Genomic DNA, 24,307 nt, shown 5'->3' with positions numbered 1-24,307 from the left:
GGAGGTAGCTACAGCCATAATTTGATTGTGAAACTGTAGGACAAGGACGAAGGGCTGAAATATTCAAGCAGTTCTAATGAACTAGAAATATGCAGAAGTAAGGCTGATGTTCAAGGAATAAAATACATTACTGCTGAGAGTTAAATGAGAAAATTAGATAGTGTCACCCTCGTCTGTGTATGGTAAATATGAAGCTACAGCCATCAGGTACTGCAATGTCAAAATTTGTACAAGCTAACTGCAACTGTTAGCTTTGCACAAAGTATGGAAACAACAAAATCCGCTTACCAGCACAAAGATAAGCAATTAACATGTTATATTTCACTCGTACAAAATATATGTAAATAAAGTAATCCGTGTAAAAACGACAAACGTGTCCCTGGTCGTTTTGCAACTACTTGTGATCATGGGCTCTTTTCAGACATTTTGTGACCACGTAGTTGTTTTGAGTCTCTTTGTGGTTGCTTTGTCTTTTGGTGGTCAAAAGAAGGGGTCCCCTCACCTCTTGGACCTGTCCCCAGTAGACCTGTTGAATAATCCATCCACGGGACTGTGTTATATGATCAAAGGTCTAGAAGAAGTGAGTAAATGGATCTTGAGTCAGCTGCTGTTTCCCAGGTCAGGGATGAACTGTCAAGCTCGAAGAGAACTCTTCTGAACTATACTGAGGTTGTGAAACAAAGGCACACGCAAACAACGGTCCATAAATCGATTACAGATTTTATTTTATTAAAAAGAATTTAGGTTCACAGAAAAAACAAAAAAAACAAACTGGCTTTTAGAGCATTTTAGGGCAACTGATGTCAACTGCACTGCAGAAAAGATCCAATTGTCTCTGATATTTACAGGAGGACTGCCAAGCCAGCCAATGAGGAAAAGTAAATGACTGATTAACCAACAAAGGGTGAATAAAGATATGGCTGGACACATTCAAAACACATTCAAACAAATCTGTCAGACATAAAGATCCATCACTGCACTGGATATGAACAATGGTAACAACAAATCTTCAACTCTGGATCAGTTAACACTGTTTGCAGGTGTAAAAATTTAAGTAACTTGATTTGACCTGTAAAATGAACAAACCGAACAGTTAATCTGCTGTAATACTGAACTGTGAAACGATTACAATCAGACCATACAGCGCTTAAAAGCTGGTATCCCACAGCAACAATCTGAACTTGGTAACCGTTAGATACGAGTTACAGGTGGAGGGGGAGGGGCTGGAATATACTGTAAGTATGTAGGCCACAATTTGGCAACGAACAAGATACATATTCAAGAAAAAGCTGTACAAACATCAGACATAAACAAAAACACACTTGATTTAAAACTTTAGTACTAAAGCTACAGAATTCAAAATATGTTTGTTGTCTTTTTTTAAAACTTTTTTACTTCAAAAAGCCATTATTCAAGGTGTGTGTGTGTGTGTGTGTGTGTGTGTGTGTGTGTGTGTGTGCAGACCGTTTCAAAGATTTGAGAGGGTGGGGCTTCTGTCTGAGGTCAGGGATGCGGCTTCACCGTCAAATGACAAACACTCGCTCTGCTTTGACATCACACACAAGACAGTTACATCACTTCCTCCAGGTCGGTCTACAGCTGTTGACCTGTGTGCGAATGTGCGACTACTCAACCATCACCACCACCGACACTTTAGACACACGTCACGCACCAGCACCACCACACACAAGGACTCAGATGGCGAACAGAGAGAGGAGAAGGGGTCAGTGGGTGGTCATAAGAGCAAAGATATAGAACATTTAGTATCGAGATCCTCTCCATGTTGGATTTAACCAAACGGATCGAAGTGCGAGACCAAAAGAAGGGGGGCTGTACAGAGTGTTGTGTTGTTCTGTGCTGCTGATTGGGAGCGGAAACAAACAACTGTACGTCTGTGTAACAGAGAACCGTAAAAACTGCGAGTGCTCATTGGCGGGCTGCAGGGTCATGCAGCCGGAGCGCCATCAGAGCTACCGCTAAGAAGAGCTAAACCAACAGGCTGAGGAGGAAGAGGAGGAAGAATAGGAGCAGGATGAAGCTCTTGAATAATCCGGACTAGGTTCTGGATCCTGCAGCCCGTCTGATAAAACAGAGCGAATCCTCGCTCAATGCTTCCAGGTGAGATCCGGCCGATGTGGGATCCATCAGTAGATCCACTTGACAAACATCCTTCCATCATGTCTTACAGAAAGAGAAAAGAACTTCAACATTGTTTTTTTTTCTTGTTCTTAAGAGTTTGATTGGCAGGTGATCTGGGTTAGACGTCCTAAAACGCCCCTCTTCTGTTTAATCTGGATCCTGATCTCAGGATCTTTGCCTCTTTCCAGATCAGAACATGGGCATGCTGAATCCCTGCAACGATGGAGAGGAGACAATCAGACAGTCAGAAAATCTTGGAGGAGGGAAAAAAAAAAAAAAAAAAATCTCGGCTGCAACCTCGCAGCAAGCAGTGTGCATGGCAGTCTGCCAGAATGTCTTGTTGATATTATAACTAGAGGGCTCCAAAGTCAAAAAGTTCGAATCCTACACATAATGGCTTTAAAATGTGATGTGAAAGTTGAATTTCAATTACCATCAAATCACTGACGTACTGTATGTAATTTGAGGTTACTGACCCACAGGGCTGCAACTAATGATTATAGGTTAATATTTGAATTATTTTCTTGATTAATCATTTGGTTAGAAAACAGTGAAAATGTCCATCACAGTTTTTCCAAAGCCAAAGGTGACTTCTAAAAATTGCTTGCTTTGTCCAACCAGCAGTCCAAACCCTAGTATATTCAATTTACTGTCATAAAAGGCTAAAAAAAAAAAAAAACAACAGCTAATATTAACATTTTAGTGGGTATAAGTGGTGATTTTGTAATATTAATTTGTAATTATCAAAATAGTTGCAAATTATTTTTCTGTAAATTGACTTATCTATTGATTGACTAATTGTTTCAGCCCTACTTAACCTAAATCAACTGAATCACTCAAACTGTCAAAGTGCAAGGTTTTACTCACCGACTCGTCCTCAATCATCGCTGCGGAGTCAAAGAAGTCTGGTCTTAGTTCCGCTCTTTCCCGTCTGTTCCTTGATGGTGGCTGGGAAGGAAAAAAATTCAAAAAGTTAAAAATTGAATCAAGACGCACCATAAGATAAACAGAACAGGGTCGTTAGCACTCCCGTGGGGAGGTGATGTTACTAACCAGGTCGATCACCATAGTGTCTTCAAACTCCTCGTTCATGTCCTCCAGCTGACCCCGCGATGACATCATCACATCCTCGAAGATCGGCTCCGCGTCATCCTCCATCAACCCACGCCTAAAGAGTAGGGGGCCAAATCAGAATTAGTTCCATATTTCTTCTTCTTAGTTTGTTATTTATCAAAAATGTCACTGTAGTGTCCTTCAGGTTAGATTAAACTTTTGACAAAGTTTGTGAGCCAGGTTTCATCAAACGTCATCAGTCTACTGTATACTGCGGGGTTAAGAGCTTGACACACTTACACAGTCTGCCGGACGCCCTGATTGCTGCGAGACTTGATATAGTTCATGCCCGTCCGGTCCTTCCTGTTCACCTCCTCAATCTTCTGCTGGCCGAGCCACGACATCTGCATCTGAGGACTGTAGACGAACAACAGGGTCAACATACTCCAATTTTATATCTGTTCTGTTTACTTGCTATTGCAAAGGCTGAATTACCACAGTAATACACAGATTTACATAAGTCAGGTATGTATGTATCGGTGAATGGACGAAAGATGCTGACCGACGATAATGCTCTGTGTTTTAACTACAAAGGTAATTCAGCTCTTGTATGTGGATGTACCGTACATGTATGTGTACAGTATGTGAATGAACTCACTTGTGTACGTAGTCGTTCTCTGATCCAGGTTCTGAGTCCGGGTCTGGCATGTGTTCTGCTGGTCTGTTCTCTCTGAGGACTGTTGATGTGAGCTGAGGAGTCTGCAGTGCCCCCGGTGTCTGTAGGGTGTCATTACGCATCATCCACGAGCCCTCCACAGTACTCTCCTCTGGAAATTAACACACAGAGAAAGTTGACACTTTCGGCAACACAAGGGTAGGCAACCATGTACATTTATCTTTTCCAATGACGGTTTTAGCCAAACAAACCAGGTAACCCTTGTCTCTGTACTGTCGCCTCACCCTCAATGCGCTTCTTGTGTAGCGGCGGCCGTCCCTTCTTGCTGCGGACTGAGCCGGTCTTGCTGCTGGAGCCTGACGTGACAGACATGTGGTCCTCGTCTCCTCCTGTCAGCAGGCTGTTCCTGTAGGAGATCAGCGGCAGCCACACGTCCTCCCGACGCTCCGACATAGACTCTGACATGAACTTCTCCAGATATGAGTGGCTGAGGAGACATCCAGCATTTTAGCATGACTGAGGATGATACCATTTATTCCAGCGGGATTTATTTATAAATATCTTTTAATTACAAGACAGGAAAGAATCTAAAATCTATGTGAATAATACAATGAAATGATATGACTGGGTACTTACACTGTCTTTTTGTCTTGGCGGATTAGTTTGGAGGAGAATTCACTCAGGACCTCCAGGAAGGCCAGGTTGATAGGAGGAAACTCTGGTCCTCGAGGATTCTGATACTTAAATGCAAACTCTATTCCATCCCTGATACACGAAGAAGAGATAGAGATATTAAAAAAAAAAAAAAAAACAGACAAAGAGGTGACAGTGATAAAAAGAAGGAAATAATGTATAAAAGAAACAGCAAAATAGAGTAATTAACAAAGACACCAAAAGTTACATAAACAGAAAACACCTGATATTGCATGAAGAATATGGTTCTTACTTGTGCAGTGTGGCCACAGCCTCTCTGGTCTTGATTTGATCCAGGCCAAAGGTGAGAGCGAAGCGGCGGGCCAGCTCCTTAATGCCGCTCACGTGAGATGACGTTCGGTCCAGGTTGGGACCCTGATCCTGCAGCAGCTCGTTGAATAGCTGAAACACACACACACACACACACACACACACACACACACACACACACACACACACACACACACACACACACACACAGAGGAATCACACTTCAACAGTGAGTATTTGTGGGTGTGCACACGAGAGCACTTATAACTTCAAGAATGCACTATTACAGGCCTGTATGATGTGTGTGTTATAGTCTCACCTGCTGCAGACTGAGGATGAGTGTCTTGGCACAGAGAATCTTGTCCGTCTGTCTAGTTTTACTGAGCGTCTCCTTGATGATGTCTCCATAGTCATTATAGTACTGAGGCAGGGAAAGGGAACAGTTAAAACATGCAAGATCACGCAATTTATCACGTTCAATCTCATATCTTATTTAAAGATTTTCACCCAAACCAACTCCAATGAAATCATCCCACCTTTGGTTCCTTTTCCCCCCCCTAAATCTTCTAACACTCCTTCTGTTTCACATTTGTTTCAGTTCTTTCCTTTTCTGTTTCGTCATTATTGTATTTTAATCACTATGGATTTAGCAGTTCACTTCTATGCCCTCTCTATCTGTCAGCTAAAACAAATTTCCATGCTAAGTCAGCTACACGCTATAAAATGGCAGTCTCATTTTCACATTTAACAACCACAAACCTGGAATTATTTTAAAATTTTAACAGGAAATCATGTGTTAATAGAATTGAAATTGCTGTGAAGTCTGTTCTACAAACTAGACACTCTTTTTTTAAAGCCTCTTTAACCCCCGTTGCCTGCTGACCGTGTTTCCCAATATCTATCTTGCTTTCATTGATATCATTATCACTTTTATGTCAAGTACAGATGAACACACACACACCTTCATGTAGTGTTTGAAGATGTCGGCAGCAGCGGGCATGTCTACAATGTCGTAGATGATGAGTTTGCAGAAAGCTGCGAGCAGATTTCTCCTCTTGTGGAGAGCTTCGATCTTGTTGGCCTCGTCCTCCTCGTCTCCCTCTACAGGCACACAGACAGAAGTGGGGGAAAAAATTACAAAGAAGCGGAGGAATAAGTTGAACAAAAGGGGGCGTTTAGTAGTTAATTTTTCAAAATATCTTTAAGTTTATATCATTAATCATTAAATGTGACAAAAATCTCTAACTGATACCTTATTATCGTTTCAACCCCATGTGCCTAAAACAGAGTGCCTCGTGAAAAATTGCTTCTCTCTCTCTCACCCATGCTCTGGCTCTCATCGTCCTGGTCGATGAAGACATGGTCCAGGACGAAGTTGAGAAGCTCGTTCTGCAGAGTGCTGTCTGGGTTGAAGACCAGCGGCTGGAGGCCTTCCCTGCCGCCAGAAACCAGCTGGTGACTGAAGATCATCAGTAGGTCACAGAGAAGCATGAACGCCTGAGCAGGAGGCACAAATACAGTGTTGTGATTTGACAGAAACTCTCACCCCTTCGAGAACAAAACTGCAGAGGGATTTTGTGTGATCCCAGAAAACATGATTGTTACTTTAAAGTAACTTTGTTTTAGGGCCAGAGGACATCAAAATAAATGCTAAATGGTTTCAAGAATTCTCTAGTGTTTCAAGAAGTAAGCTGGTGTTAACAATGATGGACTTTGTGCCTGAGCTCAATGCCTGTACCTATGGTATCGTTTGTTGGTCGATGTGCACATAAATGTTGTTAGATACGTAGTTTTACGCTATTTCTAGGGTGCTGTTTTAACATCTGGCCACGAACAACAAAACTGCCCTCCTAGGCTAACACCAGCTCCTTTAAAGTTTGTTTTCTTCAGTTGATCAATGAACACTGTCATTGTTATATAAACTAATAAAATAAATAAAAATGACAAGACCGTAACTGCTCTTTAGCTGAAGCTTATTCTTCAAAACAACAAATATCAAAACATTGGAAATGACAGAAAATACAGAAAATGTGTATAAACACATCTTTCCCCCCTTTCCAAAAATTTTCAAAGTCTTTAAAAATGTATTTTTTCAGTACAATAATTCAGTTTTCTCTACTATCAAGAACTAATTAGCAACCCTAGAGTCAGCTTCATCAATTGAACTGTCATTAAGTTCTGAGTCACTTTTTAAACATTGTTTCTGTTATCTGCTGTCAAAAAATGTTTCTGACAATAAAGGCCACGATCAGCTGCAGACATTGTTGCATTTTCTTGACAGCGTAGGTGGGAGCTGGTCATATCATATCTGGTGTGTGTCGTTACCTGTTCTTTAACTGGGGTGTTGACATTGGACAGGCACTGCTGGCACACTGCCAGGAAAGACTTCACCACTCTCCTGAGAGCCACAAGGTCATCCTTCACACACACACACACACACACACACACACACACACACACACACACACACACACACAACACCACACACACACACACACACAACACCACACACACACACACACAACACCACACAACACAACACACATATCATTAGACACGTCACAAATAATGAGTGCTTCATAAGAATCGTAAACAACAGTATCAGTCAGGCTACATGTCTGACTTACTGCACGAATTAAGTAATCAAACTTGATTAATGATTTCTATCTATCATCAACTAACTTCCTTGAAGCACGCAAATTAATACACTTGTGCTGCTGCGGGTTTGACTGTCACAGTGATCAGAGAGCACAGTGGTTAATGGATGACTCATCGACTACTGATGATTATGTTTGGTTTCTTTTTTTATTCTTGACACATTGTCAGCACAGCCGACTGTGTATCAAAACCATCTGCATTTTTCAAATTTAATGGCCAAAACCCTAAAAATGCTATTAAATAACTAACGACATACAGGCGAACCTCTGTACCAGTAAACCTATGTGCTCATAGATTTCATTAAATAGCACATAAGAACATGTAATTGCAGGTGACAATAGGATTTTATACTAATTTTGGCTGCTTGTTTCAGCGTGCAGTCTATAGGACTATAAGCTGTGTTTTTAAAAAGAGAATCTGGATTAAAAGTAGAGCTGAATCAATTAGCTGACAGATAGTTAATATGCAACAATTTTGACAATTGAGCAATCATTTAAGTCATTTTTCAAGCAAAAAAGATTCACTGGTTCCAGCTCGTTCTTCAGGATTGCTCGTTCTTGCAAGATAATATACAAATTTATTTGCTTTTTATTTACAACCAAATGATTAATAGATTAATTAAGAAAATAATAGTCAAATCAATCGATAATGAAAATAATCTTTAGTTGCTACTTTAGTTAATACTGATGAATTAAGTGACATGCAGTGGGTGCACGTGGGGACTCTTTAAGTTGTTGTAGGTCAGGGTGAAGAACCAGAGCTTGAACTAAAGAGAACATCTTTCAATTTAAAATACTGCACTGCAAAAAGAAGCAAACACTCCCAAGCAGTGGATTAGGGGTTAAAGTGTCTTGGACATTTGGGTTTCAGTCCATTGCAAAACAGCAGCCTTGGGATCTGTAGCCTCTGTGCAGCGTTTAAGTATTAATTGAGACAGATTGGGGGTAAGCCATTGGATCAGGGGTAAGCTTCCTGTCCGATACCGAGATGGATTTTTTCACCTAAACTGCCCTCCTCTGCAGAAATACAGATAAGCTTCTGTCCCTCTGGGCCACTGAGGCTCAGACATGGCAGCCTTAACCCTGAGCCCCTAACCAAAGATAAACCTGGGCTCTGAGTGTGGAATGTTAGAGCTCTGTCATTGAATTGAGTCCAGCACCTTGCTGGGAGACCCCTCTGTGATCTTGACCAGCTGCCAGAGGATGGAGTAGTGGGAGCACTGCAGGGCCTGGACGGCTATCTGCTCTGGCATGGAGCCCTGCTCGATGCCTGCCTTCAGCAACCGATAACAGTTTCCAAATAAATCCCACCGCGTCAGGTCATGGGCACTGAAACAGGAAACAAGAGGGAAAACCATTGGATTTCACAGTTAGTTAAATCAAGTTTATAATATAATAAAATAGTAATTTTGAAAATTTAATAATTGTTTAAATAACTTTACAAGCAAAAAAGCAAAACATGGTCTAGTTTCAGCTTCACAATTTTTGAGGATTTGCTGCTTTTCTTTGTCTAATCTGATGGTAAACTGAAATCTTTACATTCTTGAGTGACACCACCTTTGGCTTTAACAAACTGCAATTGACATTTCCACTTTTCTGACATTTCTGAGACCGAAGGATTAATCCATTAATCAATCAGAAGATTAATCCAAATGAAAATAATCGGTATTTTCATCTCTAAACAGATTGAAAGTAAGAACTAACGAGAGACTCTTACTTGTGGAAGGCTGTGAGTCTCTTGAGAGTAGACAAAACATTGTAGATATCGTCATCATCGGCCTCCTCAGCCTGCAGTGTATCAAACACCAGTTAGAACGCCAAGACTAGACAAATACTGTAATAAAAACACCAACCCCAGATCAAACACTGACACACAACCTGTTTAATTTTCCAAAAAATTCCACAAATTTACATTTTTCTAAAAGTAAAATGTTCTTTCTAAATTTGTGTTTTTAGGGCTATACTTTGTGCTGACACAACTATCACATCTTGATATCTAATGTTAAATGAATAGTACGCGTGGAGTTGTGTTGTACAGGCTCCACTTAAAACTTATTTAATTGATGTAGATCATCAATCAATTTGATTAAATTTTTTTTTTTTTAGGCATTTTGTTTTTCATTTAAATATATTAGATTAGAGAAAAAGAGTCAAAAGAGAGGTGGTATAGACTGCAACAAAACTCTTTTGTCGAAAACTAACCAGAGACATTGTAATTATATGTATGTGTCCTAACCACCAGTACAACAAGACGAAAAGTCCACACATTTTCCCAGGCAGCTTGGGGCTGAATTTCAAGGGCATGCCACCTTTACAGACATTAAATATGCAAACACCCTTTTTCACTAATCTCTTTCAAAACCACACCAGCTATTCTTCCCATCATACCTCCTGTAGCAGCTCTTCAACCGAGTGTGCAAATCGATCAGTCATCTCGTCAATGAGCTGTGAGCGGGCAATGTCCACACGGTTCATGATGGTGTACTCTTCGGAGCAGAGGATGCTGTAGGTCTTACTGCAGGCTTCAAGCACGTCAGTTTCGATGTGCTTCTCCACCACCAGCCGGATCTGCTTCAGCAGAGCGTCCAGGTGCTTCTCCATGCGCCCGGCACTGTACACGTCCAGGTCAAAGTACTGGGGGATCTGGAGCAAGTTGGCTACTTTCTCTGAGTCTGCCTGATACTGTGGGCAAGGGGATAGAGAGACAGAAATTCAGATAAAGAAGACTTATAGCATGCAGAAAAAATTCACAAACAGACGTACAGAGTCAGTAAAGAGGAAGACAGACCCATAAATCAACACCTGATGCTTTGTTTCTGTTTCTCAGTTAGTAAAATGGTAAACTGCATTTCAAGTATTTGGCAGTATAGTTGTCCAGAGTGGCGTATATTCAACAACACTTCTCACGACTGTATACTTTAAGTATGCCCTGATCAATTATTTCGACAAACAGATCAATCACCCACCCACTCATTAAGCACAACTGTTTCTGGCCCTGTGCGGGCTCCAGGCTAGAGGTTGGGAAAGTCTTACCTTGGACAGCAGCATGGGCAGAGCCATGATGAAGTGCTCTGTCAGTTTGTTCTTATCGTCTATCTGGGTCTTCCTCTCCTTTGCCGTCAGCACCTGGACAAACACAAAACTTGAGGTCAAATGTTGCTCAGATGGAAAAAATAGTAAGAAGGATGTAAAAATGTGATTTTGTGTTAGAATTTAAACAAAATGGAAAATATTGTCCTCTCCTCTATGATCAGAAAAGTTATTCATGTGTAGGAAAATTCTCCTTTTGCTATCCACCCGTGAATCTGACTTTTTTAGACTTTTCTTCCACAATGACCCCTTAAAGAGGTACATGGATAAAGTTACATATTAAAAACTAAAGAAACAGAAATAAAGTAAATGAAAGGTGACACTTTTGGCCCAGTAATGGGTAAATACAATACAACAAAGTAGAAAATAAATAAACAAAACAACAGTTTTATACATAGAGGTACCAGAAAAGTTATTTTTGAGAATCGTAAGCAGTCTTAAATATCCTATAGTTATTATACTGAGGGTTATCAGAGACCTCACGATGCAAATCCTGAAGATCTATATCCTTGAGTCTGAGGTTAACCTAAAACTTTATGTATTCTGGATTGAAATTCCAAAATCGTGCCACGTTTGAGCAGGATGTTTTTTTTGTTTTTTTGTTTTTTTTGGGCTAGTGTTTGACTCAGAACAGGTAAGTAAAGAGAAACGAGGACATGCAAAAAGAGCCCTGGACTAGACTTAAACCTAGGATGGCATATTCAGACATATAGATTTTTGCCATTTCTTTTCAGCCGGACCAGCAGTGTTGCCTCAGTTTGTACTGTGAGCCATGTATATATTCCCCTGGTCTCTCGTCTCATCAATTTCACAGTCTGTACACATTCTACACTCATTCAGCATCCCAGTAGAAGCTGAATGAGTGGTCACAGTGTGTGATGTGTGTATGCTTGACCTACCCGTTTGCCAGTGCCTCTGCCAACAGGTGGGTGTGCCTCTGCTGCTTGTCGGATGGTGCACACTGTCAGCTCTATCAGCGCGCTCTCTTGTCTGTCTGACAACACTGTAGAGACAGAAGAGACGGAGATAGTGTAAAGGAGAGAGAGACAAAAGGAAGAGTCAGAAACAGAGAGGGATTATAAGAGACACCAAGAGAGAGTTTAAGATTGTATTGCATCATCTCTTGTAGCTGGTTTACGGCTGTGATGTTGTGCTTGACTTGAAGTAGCCTATAGCCAATTCATAGGGTTAAAGAGACAACAAGAGCAATGTGTGTGCACGTGTGTGTGCGTGTACGTGTGTGTATGTCTTACCCTCCTCTCCCTGCACGGGCTCCTCCAGCAGAAGTTCAGTCATACACTCCCAGTCTTTCAGCAGATCCTGAGAGCTTTCCCACAGCGAGTCCACAAGGTAGGCTGCATGCTCATGGAGCTACACACAGACAAAGACACACACACACACACACACACAAACACACACAAAAAAAGAAAAACAGTACGTGTGTAAATTTTTGTGTGAAAACACTGAGCTGAAATCCGTAACTTTTTTTTTTCACATCATCACCCTCAAACTACAACAAAAGATGGTGGGGAGTCTTGCACTTTCTTAAGCTGCCCTCAGCATTCCTGGTATCTAGTCTGAAGCAGAGTAAAATGTTATCTACCATTCAAGTGACTTAAATAGAAGATATAATGTATGTTATTGGAATCTTCAGTCGACAGGAAAATCACTATTTCTCACCAGCAGTATAGTGCCTTTATGCATCCACAGTATGTTTAATTTGTCATGTGAATGGTGTGATATGTCTGCATATGCCTGTCTGCATCATGTGTAATGACAATAAACAGTAAACTGTTATTGTGAGTGTTACCTCGCTCTCCAAAAAGAAGAGCACCAGCATGCGAATGAGATTTCCATTGGGACTGCTCCTCCCTCTGCGCTTCGCCAGCGCTTCTTCTGCCTGTGGGTCATGACGACTGAACAACCTGACAGAGAGAGAGAGAGATGGAAAAGAGGAGAGAGACACAGGAAAAGTGTACGCACAGTTATTAAACAGCAAATACGAGCTATCAGAACAGGTTCAAACCCTATCCATTCAACATCACCATAAACAACAGCGCTTTTAAAGATGGATACACGACAAGACACCTCGGGATGGACTCACTTCCTGTGCAGGAATTCTCCAGCAGCGACAGCCACTGGCCGGTGGGCAGAATAGACCAGGTGGTACACATTCTCACAGTCCTCATTGGACAAGGCATCTTCACTGCCCCTGCAACAGATAATCAATACGAGTTCCACACAACCACAGCAGTTCTTCAGTAAACATTCATGAGGAATAAGAAAACAGTGTAGGCATATAATGCAGAACTAACGTTTCTCACACTGTGATTGAGGACCCAAATAGTTGCTTTTTAAAAGTGAGACCAAATTTAAATGTGTGTTTGGCTGAAAAACCTGAGGAAACAAGGGTTGTGATTTCTGATGATCCTGACTGTGATGACTGCTCCAGGTATTGCTGACCCAAAAGAGCACCCCTAGTCAAGATCCTGGTTAACACATGCTGATCCCTGTCTGAAACATCCTGTCCCAAATATTGACTGTGACTGTAAACATGTGCACTTTTACTGACGTGAGAGTTCTGTGATTAAAACCCAATGTGAACAATGAGCCAACATGAGAATAGTGTAATACTCCAGTTTTTCATGTGTATCTATTTGAAAAAAAAAAAAAAAAAAAAAAGTATCGAAGTTACTCACTGCAGGATGAGTGTGACCAGTCGTATGGCCTCCACAGCCACATCATACTCCTTATCCAGTGTCATTGAGACTATACGGTCCTGTAAAAACAGATACAATTGTCCAGAGAAAGAAATAAAATTAATGAACAGAATGAGAGTAAATAAAATCTAAGCATTACTCAGTTCTTCTGTTCAGCTGATTAAAACCATCACATTTTCATTCTTGCAAGTGTTACCTTGAAGCGATTAGTGAAAAGCTCCAGCTTGGGAAACAGTTCTCGGTTTGTGTACAGGTTCTGCAGAGCTTTCAGGCACTTTAGACGCACCTCTCCTTGCTGAAAAAGCGAGACGGTTAAAAAACATCTCAAAGAAAACCAGACCCTGGTGGGCTAAAGGCCTAGCTTTCTGTGTTTGTGTAAATACGATCAGATCCACCAAATCAATTCAGCAGTAGCCCACCAAAATATCAACAAAACCGCAACCAAATCTTGAAGAAACATGAGGAAAAAATGCGTGGTTGTTTGACTGTGCGCTCACCCTATCGTGTAGTGTCCAACCAACATATTTCAGATAACTATCATTAAGAAAAGCATCACTGTACATCTTCATCCAGACTCCGATCTCTTCAATACATATGGCTCTGATCTCTGCAATTGCATCCCTGTAAAGTAAGAGAGTACAATCATCACCATCATTATTTTTTATACAAACTGACATAAAATCAGTCATGTCTGAATATTAATTATTAACTTTATTAATGTTTCTGGTCCCCATTATCATCCTATTAGGCACAGGACTAAATTTAACAAGATCGAAAAAAAAATATTCGGCAAAGACTAAATTGGCAAAGTGTTCAATAGCAGGCTGCTGTTAAGTATCACTACAACCAACTGAAGTAACATCATCACTGAGAAAAAAATTGCAAATTTTAATAATCACGTGAACAACAACAGACAGGAAGTTTACCTGTAGCGATGCACAAAGATTCCCTTGAAGATGGAGTTCATCATATTCTCTATTTCATCTTGGTTTTCCTGAAGCTGCAAAGAGAAAACCAACGAGCTGCAGACATGACTGCAATTTTGCAAACATTTTGATATAAAGCAAAGCAGTGGTTCAAGATTCAAGTTTTAAAAAAAAATAAATTAAAAAATAAAATAAAATCACACCCGTCATTCCCAAAATATTATATAATATTTTGTTGGGGAATTTTAGCATTTTCTACCAGCATCATGATACCTTTCAACTACACATTTATTTCTGCCGATGAACCAACATCCTAAGATTATACTTACAAAATACCTCAGATTCTTCTCCACACCAGTAAATGCCCTATGTTAAATAGTCAAATCTGAAAAGTCACATCAAACAATATCCAACCTCCTTCCTCTTTTGTAGCAGCAGTTCCAGCTTCTCATTGGCTCGTTTGCCGGCTATCTTGTTCCTCTCAGCCTCGTACTGTCTCTGGGTGTTGTCTTGGTGGATGCTCAAGTTCAGCGCCACATTCACCAGTGCTGTCATCAGCTTCATTGCTACACAAAAACATAAAATACACACGTGAGGCTGAATAATAAATACGCACTCAGGTGCTTCAGACCTTTCCTCGTGGGAAATAAGTTTTTGATGTGACATCTGCTATCTCTTAAAAGACCTGTAGTCAAGATTAAATGACCAAATGTTTTTCTTTATGACATCAGTGGTGCTATTATTCACTGCCGGTCATTGTGGAAGTCTGTGTAACACACTGAATACTGCAACACACTCTATGAAGATATGACTACATGTTGCTGTAATGATAAGGACTCATGGAGCTGGTGTGATTACCTGCTAGTGTGGAGGTGTGTCTGAAGGCTCGCACTTGAGAGTCAGACAGCCCGGTGAGGAGGGAGATCACCGTGTCCATCATGTACTCGTCGTAGATGATGCTGTACTGACACTGGCGAATCAAAACGCTAATAAACTCGCAGAAGTTGTAGCGGAACTTCTTCCACATAGGCCCGGGCATGGTGAGAGGATAATCTCCGCTGTCCTGTTGACAAAAACAGAGGGATCAGAGAGACCATATCATCCATTATCAAAACTATTTGGTTCAAACCTCTGTGCTGGCAAGGTTAAGGTTCAGGTTTTACTTTACAAGTGATCGTATCAGATTTTGGCTTCAGACTGCTTGATCATTTGTATTAAACCATAAATTGAACGTCCTAGCCAGAGATAGATGGACACTGCTGCTCATTCTGGCTGCTTGTTACGGTTTTCTGGTAGGGTTAAGATCACATTTGTTACCGGTTAAGGAGACCAGAGCCCCTCTCATCTGTTCAACCACATCTATTTATTTGTTCCTCTGTGCTCTGTTTACATGATTGTGCAATGCAATAAATGTGTCATGTGGTGAGAAGTTGGTTAAAAACTTGTGTGGGAGGGGGATTCAAAACAGATTTGAGAGTACTTTTACCATGAATATGCTTTTTTCTGTATTTTCTGTTAAGACTTTGAGAGTATTATCCAACTACAGTAACCTTGAATATGAAAATAAACTGTTTTAAACTCCATGTTTGAAAATAGAGACATGAAAGCATCAAAGCATCAAATCCATGTGAAGCACTCATTAATACTATGGAGGAGGATTCCTGCTATAGCCAGACCCTGGGGAGAGAACACACTATGCATATTATATTTAGATAGCTAATAAATAAAGCCATACATCCCTGCAACACATGACATTATCTTCATTTGAACATTAATTACAGTCGCTCTCACACAGAGGAAGACATTTACCTCATCAAACTCCTCAGTCATTTTCCGGATGATCTCAGCGTTCTGCATGTTCCTGAACATTTCGATCCTCACAGTGCCTGGTTACAGAGCAATAACAACATTAAATCAGATTCAGCTTGTTTATTCGAGCTGGCTAACACATCCACTGTTGCGATTACACTGAGTTTGCAGTAGTTTAAGTAGTCTTACCTTTGCACCCTGAGCATTGGATAAAAAAATTGATGAGATCTAGCAGCGCCAAGTCTCTGTCCTGTTTGTATGATTCGATCCACTCATCCACCACAGACTGTATACACACACACACACACACACACACACAGACACAGACCAAGGAGAGAAAACAGACTTCAAACAACAGCACCACAGGTGCAACCACACAAATATGCTCTTTTAGGACAAAACTGACAGGTGTCACATTCACATAATGCAAAACCAGGTTACAGGGGACTGAATTGAAAGGTTTGATTAGCTAGAAGTTCTGTTAAACTTGAGTCCAATACAGAGTTTTAAAAAGAAACATCTAGTCAGATATAATTAAAAAACAACTAAATGTATTTGATTTAATAATGAATATATTTTACAAGTCTATATTTTGAGTATGGACATTTGTAGAACATAGAAAAATGTTCACCCACCTGCATGGCACTCTTGCCAAGTTTGACCACTTCAAAAAGAGTGACGGGGTCTCCACCGTCTCCATTATGCTGAGCAACACCATTGGCTTTCCCTCGTCCTCTGGCTACTCCCACTGTCTTGTCTGTTGGCGACTTTCGAGGCTTCTTATTGGATGTCTGTTGGGAGGGAGATGTCAATAGCACAGTAAGGACACATTCACTCATGTTCATCAAAACAGACAGTCACACACAAAGCCAGACTGTTAACCAGGATTTTCTCAATATTTTCCTCTTTCTGAACACACGCTCCACTGAAACAGACTCATACCGGGGGTTGTTTTCCAGGCCTCCCTCTCTTCTTCTTCCCTTTTGCCTCTGGATCTTCCATCTCACTCATGCTCATACTTAAGCCCACTGTGTCTGTTGCACCAGACTCATTGGACGAGTCCCTGAGAAAACAAAACACAAAACAAATCTGATTCATATATGTCCAAAGCTTTTATTCAACCACAGAGCAAGTGAAGTCTTGAGTTCCAAAATGACAGATAATTCTCAGAAACTACAGGGATGAAAAGAAAACCAAACTACTTGCTTTATTAAAATATAAACAATGAAACAGTCAATTGTGTTTTCACATACTGTGCAAAGACCACTGAAACAAAGATTTTGGTATAATAACATTTTCATTAAGGGCCACAGAGGGGTTACGATTTTATTAACTCCTAAAAATAACTTTTATCTACTGTACTAAACAGGGTTTATTCAGGGTTCAATTTAAGACTTTCTAGAACGTTTTATTACCATGCAATTTAATATCTTTTTCCTGGTCATATGACCTAGAATTATTTATTATTATGTCATATTTTTTCAGCACTTACCAGGGACATAAAAAAATTCTTTCTAATAATATAGCTACTTAAATTAATACAATGTGGATAGTGGTGGAAAAAGGATAAGATGGATTTACCATTGAAAAATTCAAATTCATGTTATTTTTTTGCTAAATGCTAAAGTCGACACATGCCAATTATGGGACAATGAACTTCCTTTGTGTTTCACTCACTGTAGGACAGGGAGTTCCGAGGTGATCATCCTGGTCGGGTGGGGAGGTGTTGAGGTGTGTAACTGTTTGTGTGTGTCGTCACGACCGGGTGTGTTTTAGGTGTTTCAGGATGGAGGTATAAGATGGCAGCTCAGTTGGGGGAAAGGTCTAGAAGGGCAGGGAAGAGTGCCTCCAGGACGGACTGCGCTCGAGGTGCTGGCACTTAACTCTCTTCAGCTCCTTGGAAAAAAAAAAAAGGAGAGAATAAGAGAAGGTTATAATTACAAGACACATTTCAAAACAAATCCAGCCCATAAGAATCAAGATACAAGACTCAGTTGCAGCTATAGTGAAATATGTGCAATAGTAAGTAATAAGTGCACATAAACAAAAATTTCATTAAGAAATTTAAGGTAAGCTGTCAAGTTACTAATGAGGGAAAGAAAAGTATCCATTTCAAATCACTGATGATTTAATAATTAAACCATGACAAGTAACTGCTCTGCTTTGAACATTATAGACCTGAAAGTTTGTATAAACATCATACAGACATTAGTGTCCAAAGTGTCCCAATTGTAAAATCTCACAGAAAGCAAAGGAGAGACAGCTCTTTCGCTCTGGTGGATCAGTGGAGGTGGAAATGGGGAGAGGAGGACACCAACTGGTCGCTTTGAGAACTACAACAGCAAAATATTGTGGGACATGCAAGGAGGATTGGTTCACAGGAGTGTTGTTGACAAACAATTTCAGCACCACGCTGAGACTTAAAAATGTATCACAGTCCATCAAGTTGGTAAACAATTGCTCAAAACTTTAAAGTGTGACATTATATCATTTTAAACTTTGTGAAAATAGAGACGTGCTTTTACTTTAACAAAGGGGATTTCCTTTGGTTAAAAAAAAAAAAAATAGAAGAAATGAAAGGGTCTTTGTTTGACAAAGGCTCTAGATAAATATGATTTCCAGCAAAATATGGCGTGAGAAAGTGTGATAGTGAAAAATCCCAGGTGCCGTGAATGATGCAAACTCCATGAAGAAATCCCAAAATGCCTTGCAGCCAGAGCTGATAATGAGGCTGAATCTTAATTCAGAACACTGGCAGATATGTTAATTATAGTTAAGTTATTGACCTGATCATATGCTAATAAGAGCAGAGCAGAGCAGAAGTGGAGCAATACCGCAATGAACCACAAGAGGCAGTACGATCCACAAAGTCCTCTGCCCAAAGTCAATCTCCAAACTGCTTAATTGGGTTTTAACTGGGGAAAGTGGGCTTAGAAAAATCAACTTGCACTCATTTAACTCACAGCTCAGTTCCTGTCCAGTTCTGTTTGCCCAAAAAGTGTTTTAGTGCAGTATTTTCCCCAGAGTGTGTGTGAGTGTATGCATGTGTGTTTGAATGTAGGTCTGGGCAACAGTAGGGGGCAGGCTAAGAGAGTGTGTATTTAAATACTGTCTTCCACACAGTGTTTGTACTGAGGAATAGCAGGGGCAGGAGAGCTCCCTGTTTCACCATGCCGGACTACCCACACAGACGCACACACAGACACACTTACAGATACATTTACATTCATCTGTCTGGCTCACTCTTCTCACTCAGCCAGCCCATCATTTGAAAACATGGAAAGACTATCAGAAAGAGTAAACACAGGATTTCAGCCATTACAAGCACTGAGTTTCTTTTTTAAGTCCGCAATCCTGTAGGGCATTCACGTGGTTGTAATAATATTTGATAAAATCAGAAGTTGCCTTTTTCCAAATCTCCACAGTGAAACTTCAAGCAGAGCTCATAGAGGCCGAACGGGTGTTAATGGCTGAGATTTGACCTGCTTACATGCATGTAAACCTCTGATCAGTTTTGGCACTTGATATTCCTGCTGCACAGTAATTAAACCTTTAAAATGATAGAGAGGTCTGACTCTGCTCACATGGCTGTACATATAAATGGTGAGGGAAATTATCCTGACCATCCATAGAAAAACGTTCGGAAACCTGGATGGACAAGGCAGAAATGTTAACTTTTCAAAATGCCAAAATAAAGACTTCAAAGTTATGTAACCTAAAGATGTTTTTTCCTGCATGCATAAGCTGGTTGTCAGCATTACAGTTATATTTAATAAAATGGGAGTGGGAATGTAATATGAAAAACCTGACATCTCGGAAAATAAACCCTGTGAAAATCAGCACTCATCAGCACAGATTATAATACATAAATAAAGGGAAAAAAAGCTTTGCAAATAGCATGTACTTCAGGGCTGTGTTCATCCTGCCCAATCCTCCCCAATTTTAACACCGAAGAATTAAAATCCTGCATTTTCGGTGTAACAAAATTAATTTAGATAACATGTTCCACCTGCATGCAGAACCACACAAAAATCACATCACTGCTAAAAATCATGTCACAATTGTAACAGACTTGCTGGTCTTATAGTACTAGCAGCACATACAGCATATACTGTAGTTAGCTTAGGGGGGACCCGTTCCCCCTCTACAAAGTCTAACCACTAAGTTCAGCGGCACAGATCCATTAAAGAAAAACTGGAGAATTTGAACTGGGACACAGCCATTTGATCTGAACAATTAAACAAAGAACGAAAGATGCGGCAAAAGTAAACAATATGGAGACAAGGACACATGAAATGCCTGAGGGTCTGACCAGAAATACAGTCAAAAATAAGCTACAAGGAAAAAATGTTAAGAGGTGAGAAGTGAAAGACCAAAGACGCTGGTGTTAATGAATTATCACCTCATTTAGTCTTGTCTAATCAGCTTGAGTGATTTTAATTTCACACATCCCACTAAAACACTTCACATCATTCAGAGAACCAGCTGTAGATGAAAATAAAAACACCCTATGCAGTGAAATTATGTTGTTCCTCACATACACTTGAGATTGGTAATCATCACTAATTTATAACTGATCTATAGGAAGCAATCACAACATTTTCCAGTGACTGGATTAAAGCCACAGTTATGCAGCTTCACTTGCCTGACAGAGGAAGCAGCATGGCTCTCATTATGTAATTTCACCCCCCCATTCATCCTTCTTTACTTCCCACACTGTTATATCTCATCTTATTTTTACCCCAACTTGTATCTCGCTCCTTTTCATCACCGGATTATCTTTCTCAAAGGGGAAAGAAGCCAACTTCATTTGAATCAATTCTCTTGTTTTGTTTTTTTTTTCTTCTCAGTCCTGAGCTATACAGAGAGGAACCGGAAAAGGGCGTGTGTGTGTGTATGTGTGTGAGAAAGCTGGGGGCCTGCCTGACCCATTATCGACCAACAACTAAATAATCCTCAATGCACATCGGCTTTCCTCATTTTCTCGACACACTGGTACTCTCTGGCTTGCGCGCACACACACACACACACACACACACACACACACACACACACACACACACACACACACACACACACACACACACACACACACACACACACACACACACACACACACACACACACACACAGAGAGAGAGAGAGAGAGAGAGATAGTAACGGCTTTACCATGAGGCTATGAATAATTTGCAGTGAGTCTCCTGAACTATTCCTCAATTTTGGGGGATAGGATAGAGGCTGCCAACTGCATTTATTTTGCACCTCCCTTGCCCTCTCTCACACCAGTCCCATTTATTCTAATGGCATGAATTAAAAAAACCTCTCCCATTAAATAAATACCAATTTTAAAATGACAACAAACTGTTATTGCCAAAGTAGAGCAATGAATTATACATGGTACGCTCCTTTTCTGTTTGCTCAGTACAGTATACTTTGGTACACTGTGGCGTTGTGAACTGTGATCATATGAATTCTTCCATTACTTCCTCACAGCAGGAGATAACAGCACTGGATTGCCCTATTCTCCTATGATTCTGCATAGGAGCAGGGCCAAACCGTGACTGTATCTGCCCTGTATCTGAGCTGTGTCATCACTGCAAACTGATAGATGTGTGGTCCTGCAAGTTGAAGAGGAAATGCTAATTCAAATGTCTTGTTTTGTCTAGGTAGCAGTTCAAAAAACAAAGGCATTACATTTACTATTACAAAAGATTAACAAAAACAGCAAATGTTCAAATTCGAGATGCTAAAACCATTGAATTTTTGTCTTTAAAAAAAAACAACAAAAAAAAAACAACAAAAAAAACAGGTTGAATGATTAATAGACTATTGTTTCAGCCCTAGATTACTTTAATGTAATATATTGCCATTACCTCATGTTTTCTGATTCACTATATATAGAATGCACATTTTCAGCACTTTTTTTTTTGCAAGTGGACCAGTTTTAAATATTGCAAGGGTGCTGAGGCAAAAGAGCAACCACCAACATTAGCTGGTTAGATGAAGAGTTGCAGGCAAGAAGCGCTTTGTGTGAAACATCTAACCTTAAACATTTTAACACGCAAAGCCATGCCTTATGTCACGCCATCCTGTCATATAGAAAACCACTGGTGGGAAAAACAATGCCTGCATTACATTTTCTAATACAGTGCTACAGATATCCCAAAAGCCTTGAAGCACAGCATTAAGGGATGATGAAAAGTAAAAAGCTAACTATTCACATTAAATAGAACAAGATGAAATATAAGTAAGTAAGAAAGAACGAAAAAGGCAAGAAAGAAAAATAATACTTGTTCACACAGTTACTTACAAACACAAACACTGAGCCAACAGAGGATTTTAATTCTGGTGATAGGAATGCACAGGGTTGTACGACTGGTAGCTGGTTGAAGGTCAGCTTCTCTACTTCAAACATTTCAAAACATTTCACCCTGACATTGCAGGTGGTGTGGCAGAAACTGTGTGCATGTGTATATTTCATCTCAGAAAATGTCCAACAGGTTCAGGAGAACTCTCTAATAGAACTGTTTAAAAACTTCCAAGTGGCCTTACACTGAATCTAATAATTAATAAATAAAATCACTAAATTACAGTCCAGTTCGAATAATAAAACTTAATGCAGCCACGTCAAACATGAAGGCCATGACAACTGAAAAATTGTCCGATTTATGTGGAACATTATGAACTAATAGCCATATAAAATTTAATATGGACTCCTTTGCATCAAATGACTGTGTGCAAGCTGTTTTGCTTTGACACAGTGATTTCATTGAGAATCGCCAAAACATGGTCGAAAAACTGAACACCAGGCAATACAAATCTTTTTCAAGATCAAATTTCAGGTTGACTGAAGGCGTTATGGTGGTAAAGTTGAAAACACTGTCTATGGTGGCTACATACATATCTGAGCGATATTGGATAATTATCAAAAATCAAAAAGAAACAGCAAAAACCCTTATACATTCGTCACAGTACAACACATCTTTCTTTGTGCCATCTACACATGCCCATGGTTTGAGTTTTATTCCAATAATAAACACAAAAACTTAAGCACTTTAGTTTGTAAGTGGTAAGAAGTTCATTTAGTGATAAGGTATTCAGCATACAACTGTAGCCACTCATGCTTAAAGAGACAAAAACAAAAACACCAGAGGTTAGGCGGTGCAGTTATGAGTGCTGCTTCGGAGGCACTAAAACAAACCCTCTGTGGTGAGCCGCATCACTTCATCCTCTGTGAGTGTGTGTGTCTACTTAAGAGAGAGTGCAAGTCAGAGACACAACGAGCGAGCGTCTGAAAACCACTTAATATGCATGACATGTTCTCTAGGAGGCAGGCCGGCGTTGCTATAGCAACTGGTGTGGGTCATAAGCCTGGCGGTGACGGCATATTTGATTGGCTGAGTGGAGACAGGAGGGACCACAGCGAGGGATGGGTGGGCAGAACGGGACCGGTTACAGATCCAATCAGTGCTCAATGAACTCTGACTTACGGACTCTTACAGGACTCCTGCCGTGTTGCGGAAAGTAGTTTTAAGATTGGCTTCTCCCTCCTGAAGACATCTGTATTGATGGTCCTCAGAGAAATATGTAGCCTGGTGTTTCCTTCCTTATGGGCATCATTCAGTCCCATGTATTCCCATTCAAGCACTAGAACAAATTCTGAACTCAGAAAGGTATAGTAACCTAACCAATGGAGGAGATTTACAAGAGCATGAATATATGAATATATGAGGTAGTCCCTAACTACTGCCGTCTCATATCAACGTGCATACTAACACTATCTCCTCTCAAACCTCTCAGGTCAGAAAATTGGTTTGATGGGACTAGAAAGCCCACCCAAAATCCGTGTTTAGATGCAACCACTGCATTGACACAGCAAGGGTGCGAACATGGATGGCTTTGGCGAAAAAAAAACACAAACGCAGGGTAGTTCTGCAGTACAGTTGAACCTGGCCCAACACTTGCCTAAACTCAACATGTCTGATGTCACATGCCAAGGCACTGCACTGATGATTGCTGATTAGTTTATAACCCGAACACTGTATATTTTTAAACTGCCGTGCAGGGCTGGGGTCTGATAAGCCCTCAAACTCATTGATCTATTACTCAAACTTGACTTGCTGGATCATATTTTTCATCGTCTCACTGGTACCAAAAGCAACAGGAAAGCTGTACCTGAAACCACCAATACAGCCCTTTATGTTGTCTTAGTGCAGGTCTATTTTTGGTCTGAACATCCATTAAGGCTGCATTCAAACAGACAACAGCAGTGTG

At 40.4% G+C, this 24,307-nt stretch overlaps 1 protein-coding gene across 1 annotated transcript in view; it reads right to left on the bottom strand.

Annotated features, from left to right (window-relative positions):
• Positions 1 to 708: 708 nt before the first annotated feature.
• The window catches only part of stag1a (stromal antigen 1a), a 45,808-nt gene continuing 22,209 nt past the window's right edge, over positions 709 to 24,307 (bottom strand). Inside the window, exons 2-32 of the mRNA XM_040136523.1 lie at positions 17,711 to 17,929; positions 16,976 to 17,096; positions 16,669 to 16,824; positions 16,223 to 16,319; positions 16,034 to 16,110; positions 15,083 to 15,287; positions 14,639 to 14,790; positions 14,225 to 14,298; positions 13,796 to 13,919; positions 13,495 to 13,593; positions 13,278 to 13,357; positions 12,683 to 12,790; positions 12,389 to 12,503; positions 11,832 to 11,949; positions 11,478 to 11,581; positions 10,522 to 10,614; positions 9,877 to 10,170; positions 9,206 to 9,276; positions 8,649 to 8,817; positions 7,157 to 7,249; positions 6,154 to 6,328; positions 5,793 to 5,932; positions 5,151 to 5,252; positions 4,815 to 4,963; positions 4,505 to 4,633; positions 4,153 to 4,355; positions 3,851 to 4,019; positions 3,493 to 3,609; positions 3,193 to 3,307; positions 3,007 to 3,087; positions 709 to 2,352 (exon numbers count right to left, since the gene is read on the bottom strand). Of these exons, the coding sequence (XP_039992457.1) occupies positions 2,329 to 2,352; positions 3,007 to 3,087; positions 3,193 to 3,307; positions 3,493 to 3,609; positions 3,851 to 4,019; positions 4,153 to 4,355; positions 4,505 to 4,633; positions 4,815 to 4,963; positions 5,151 to 5,252; positions 5,793 to 5,932; positions 6,154 to 6,328; positions 7,157 to 7,249; positions 8,649 to 8,817; positions 9,206 to 9,276; positions 9,877 to 10,170; positions 10,522 to 10,614; positions 11,478 to 11,581; positions 11,832 to 11,949; positions 12,389 to 12,503; positions 12,683 to 12,790; positions 13,278 to 13,357; positions 13,495 to 13,593; positions 13,796 to 13,919; positions 14,225 to 14,298; positions 14,639 to 14,790; positions 15,083 to 15,287; positions 16,034 to 16,110; positions 16,223 to 16,319; positions 16,669 to 16,824; positions 16,976 to 17,096; positions 17,711 to 17,739 (3,783 nt within the window). The 5' untranslated portion in view covers positions 17,740 to 17,929 and the 3' untranslated portion in view covers positions 709 to 2,328. The remainder of the gene's footprint in view (positions 2,353 to 3,006; positions 3,088 to 3,192; positions 3,308 to 3,492; positions 3,610 to 3,850; positions 4,020 to 4,152; positions 4,356 to 4,504; positions 4,634 to 4,814; positions 4,964 to 5,150; positions 5,253 to 5,792; positions 5,933 to 6,153; positions 6,329 to 7,156; positions 7,250 to 8,648; positions 8,818 to 9,205; positions 9,277 to 9,876; positions 10,171 to 10,521; positions 10,615 to 11,477; positions 11,582 to 11,831; positions 11,950 to 12,388; positions 12,504 to 12,682; positions 12,791 to 13,277; positions 13,358 to 13,494; positions 13,594 to 13,795; positions 13,920 to 14,224; positions 14,299 to 14,638; positions 14,791 to 15,082; positions 15,288 to 16,033; positions 16,111 to 16,222; positions 16,320 to 16,668; positions 16,825 to 16,975; positions 17,097 to 17,710; positions 17,930 to 24,307) is intronic.

The sequence above is a fragment of the Xiphias gladius genome, chromosome 10 (assembly GCF_016859285.1).
Source record: "Xiphias gladius isolate SHS-SW01 ecotype Sanya breed wild chromosome 10, ASM1685928v1, whole genome shotgun sequence".
Taxonomy (NCBI): Eukaryota; Metazoa; Chordata; class Actinopteri; order Istiophoriformes; family Xiphiidae; genus Xiphias; species Xiphias gladius.
This window is presented reverse-complemented; position numbering and strand designations above follow the sequence as displayed.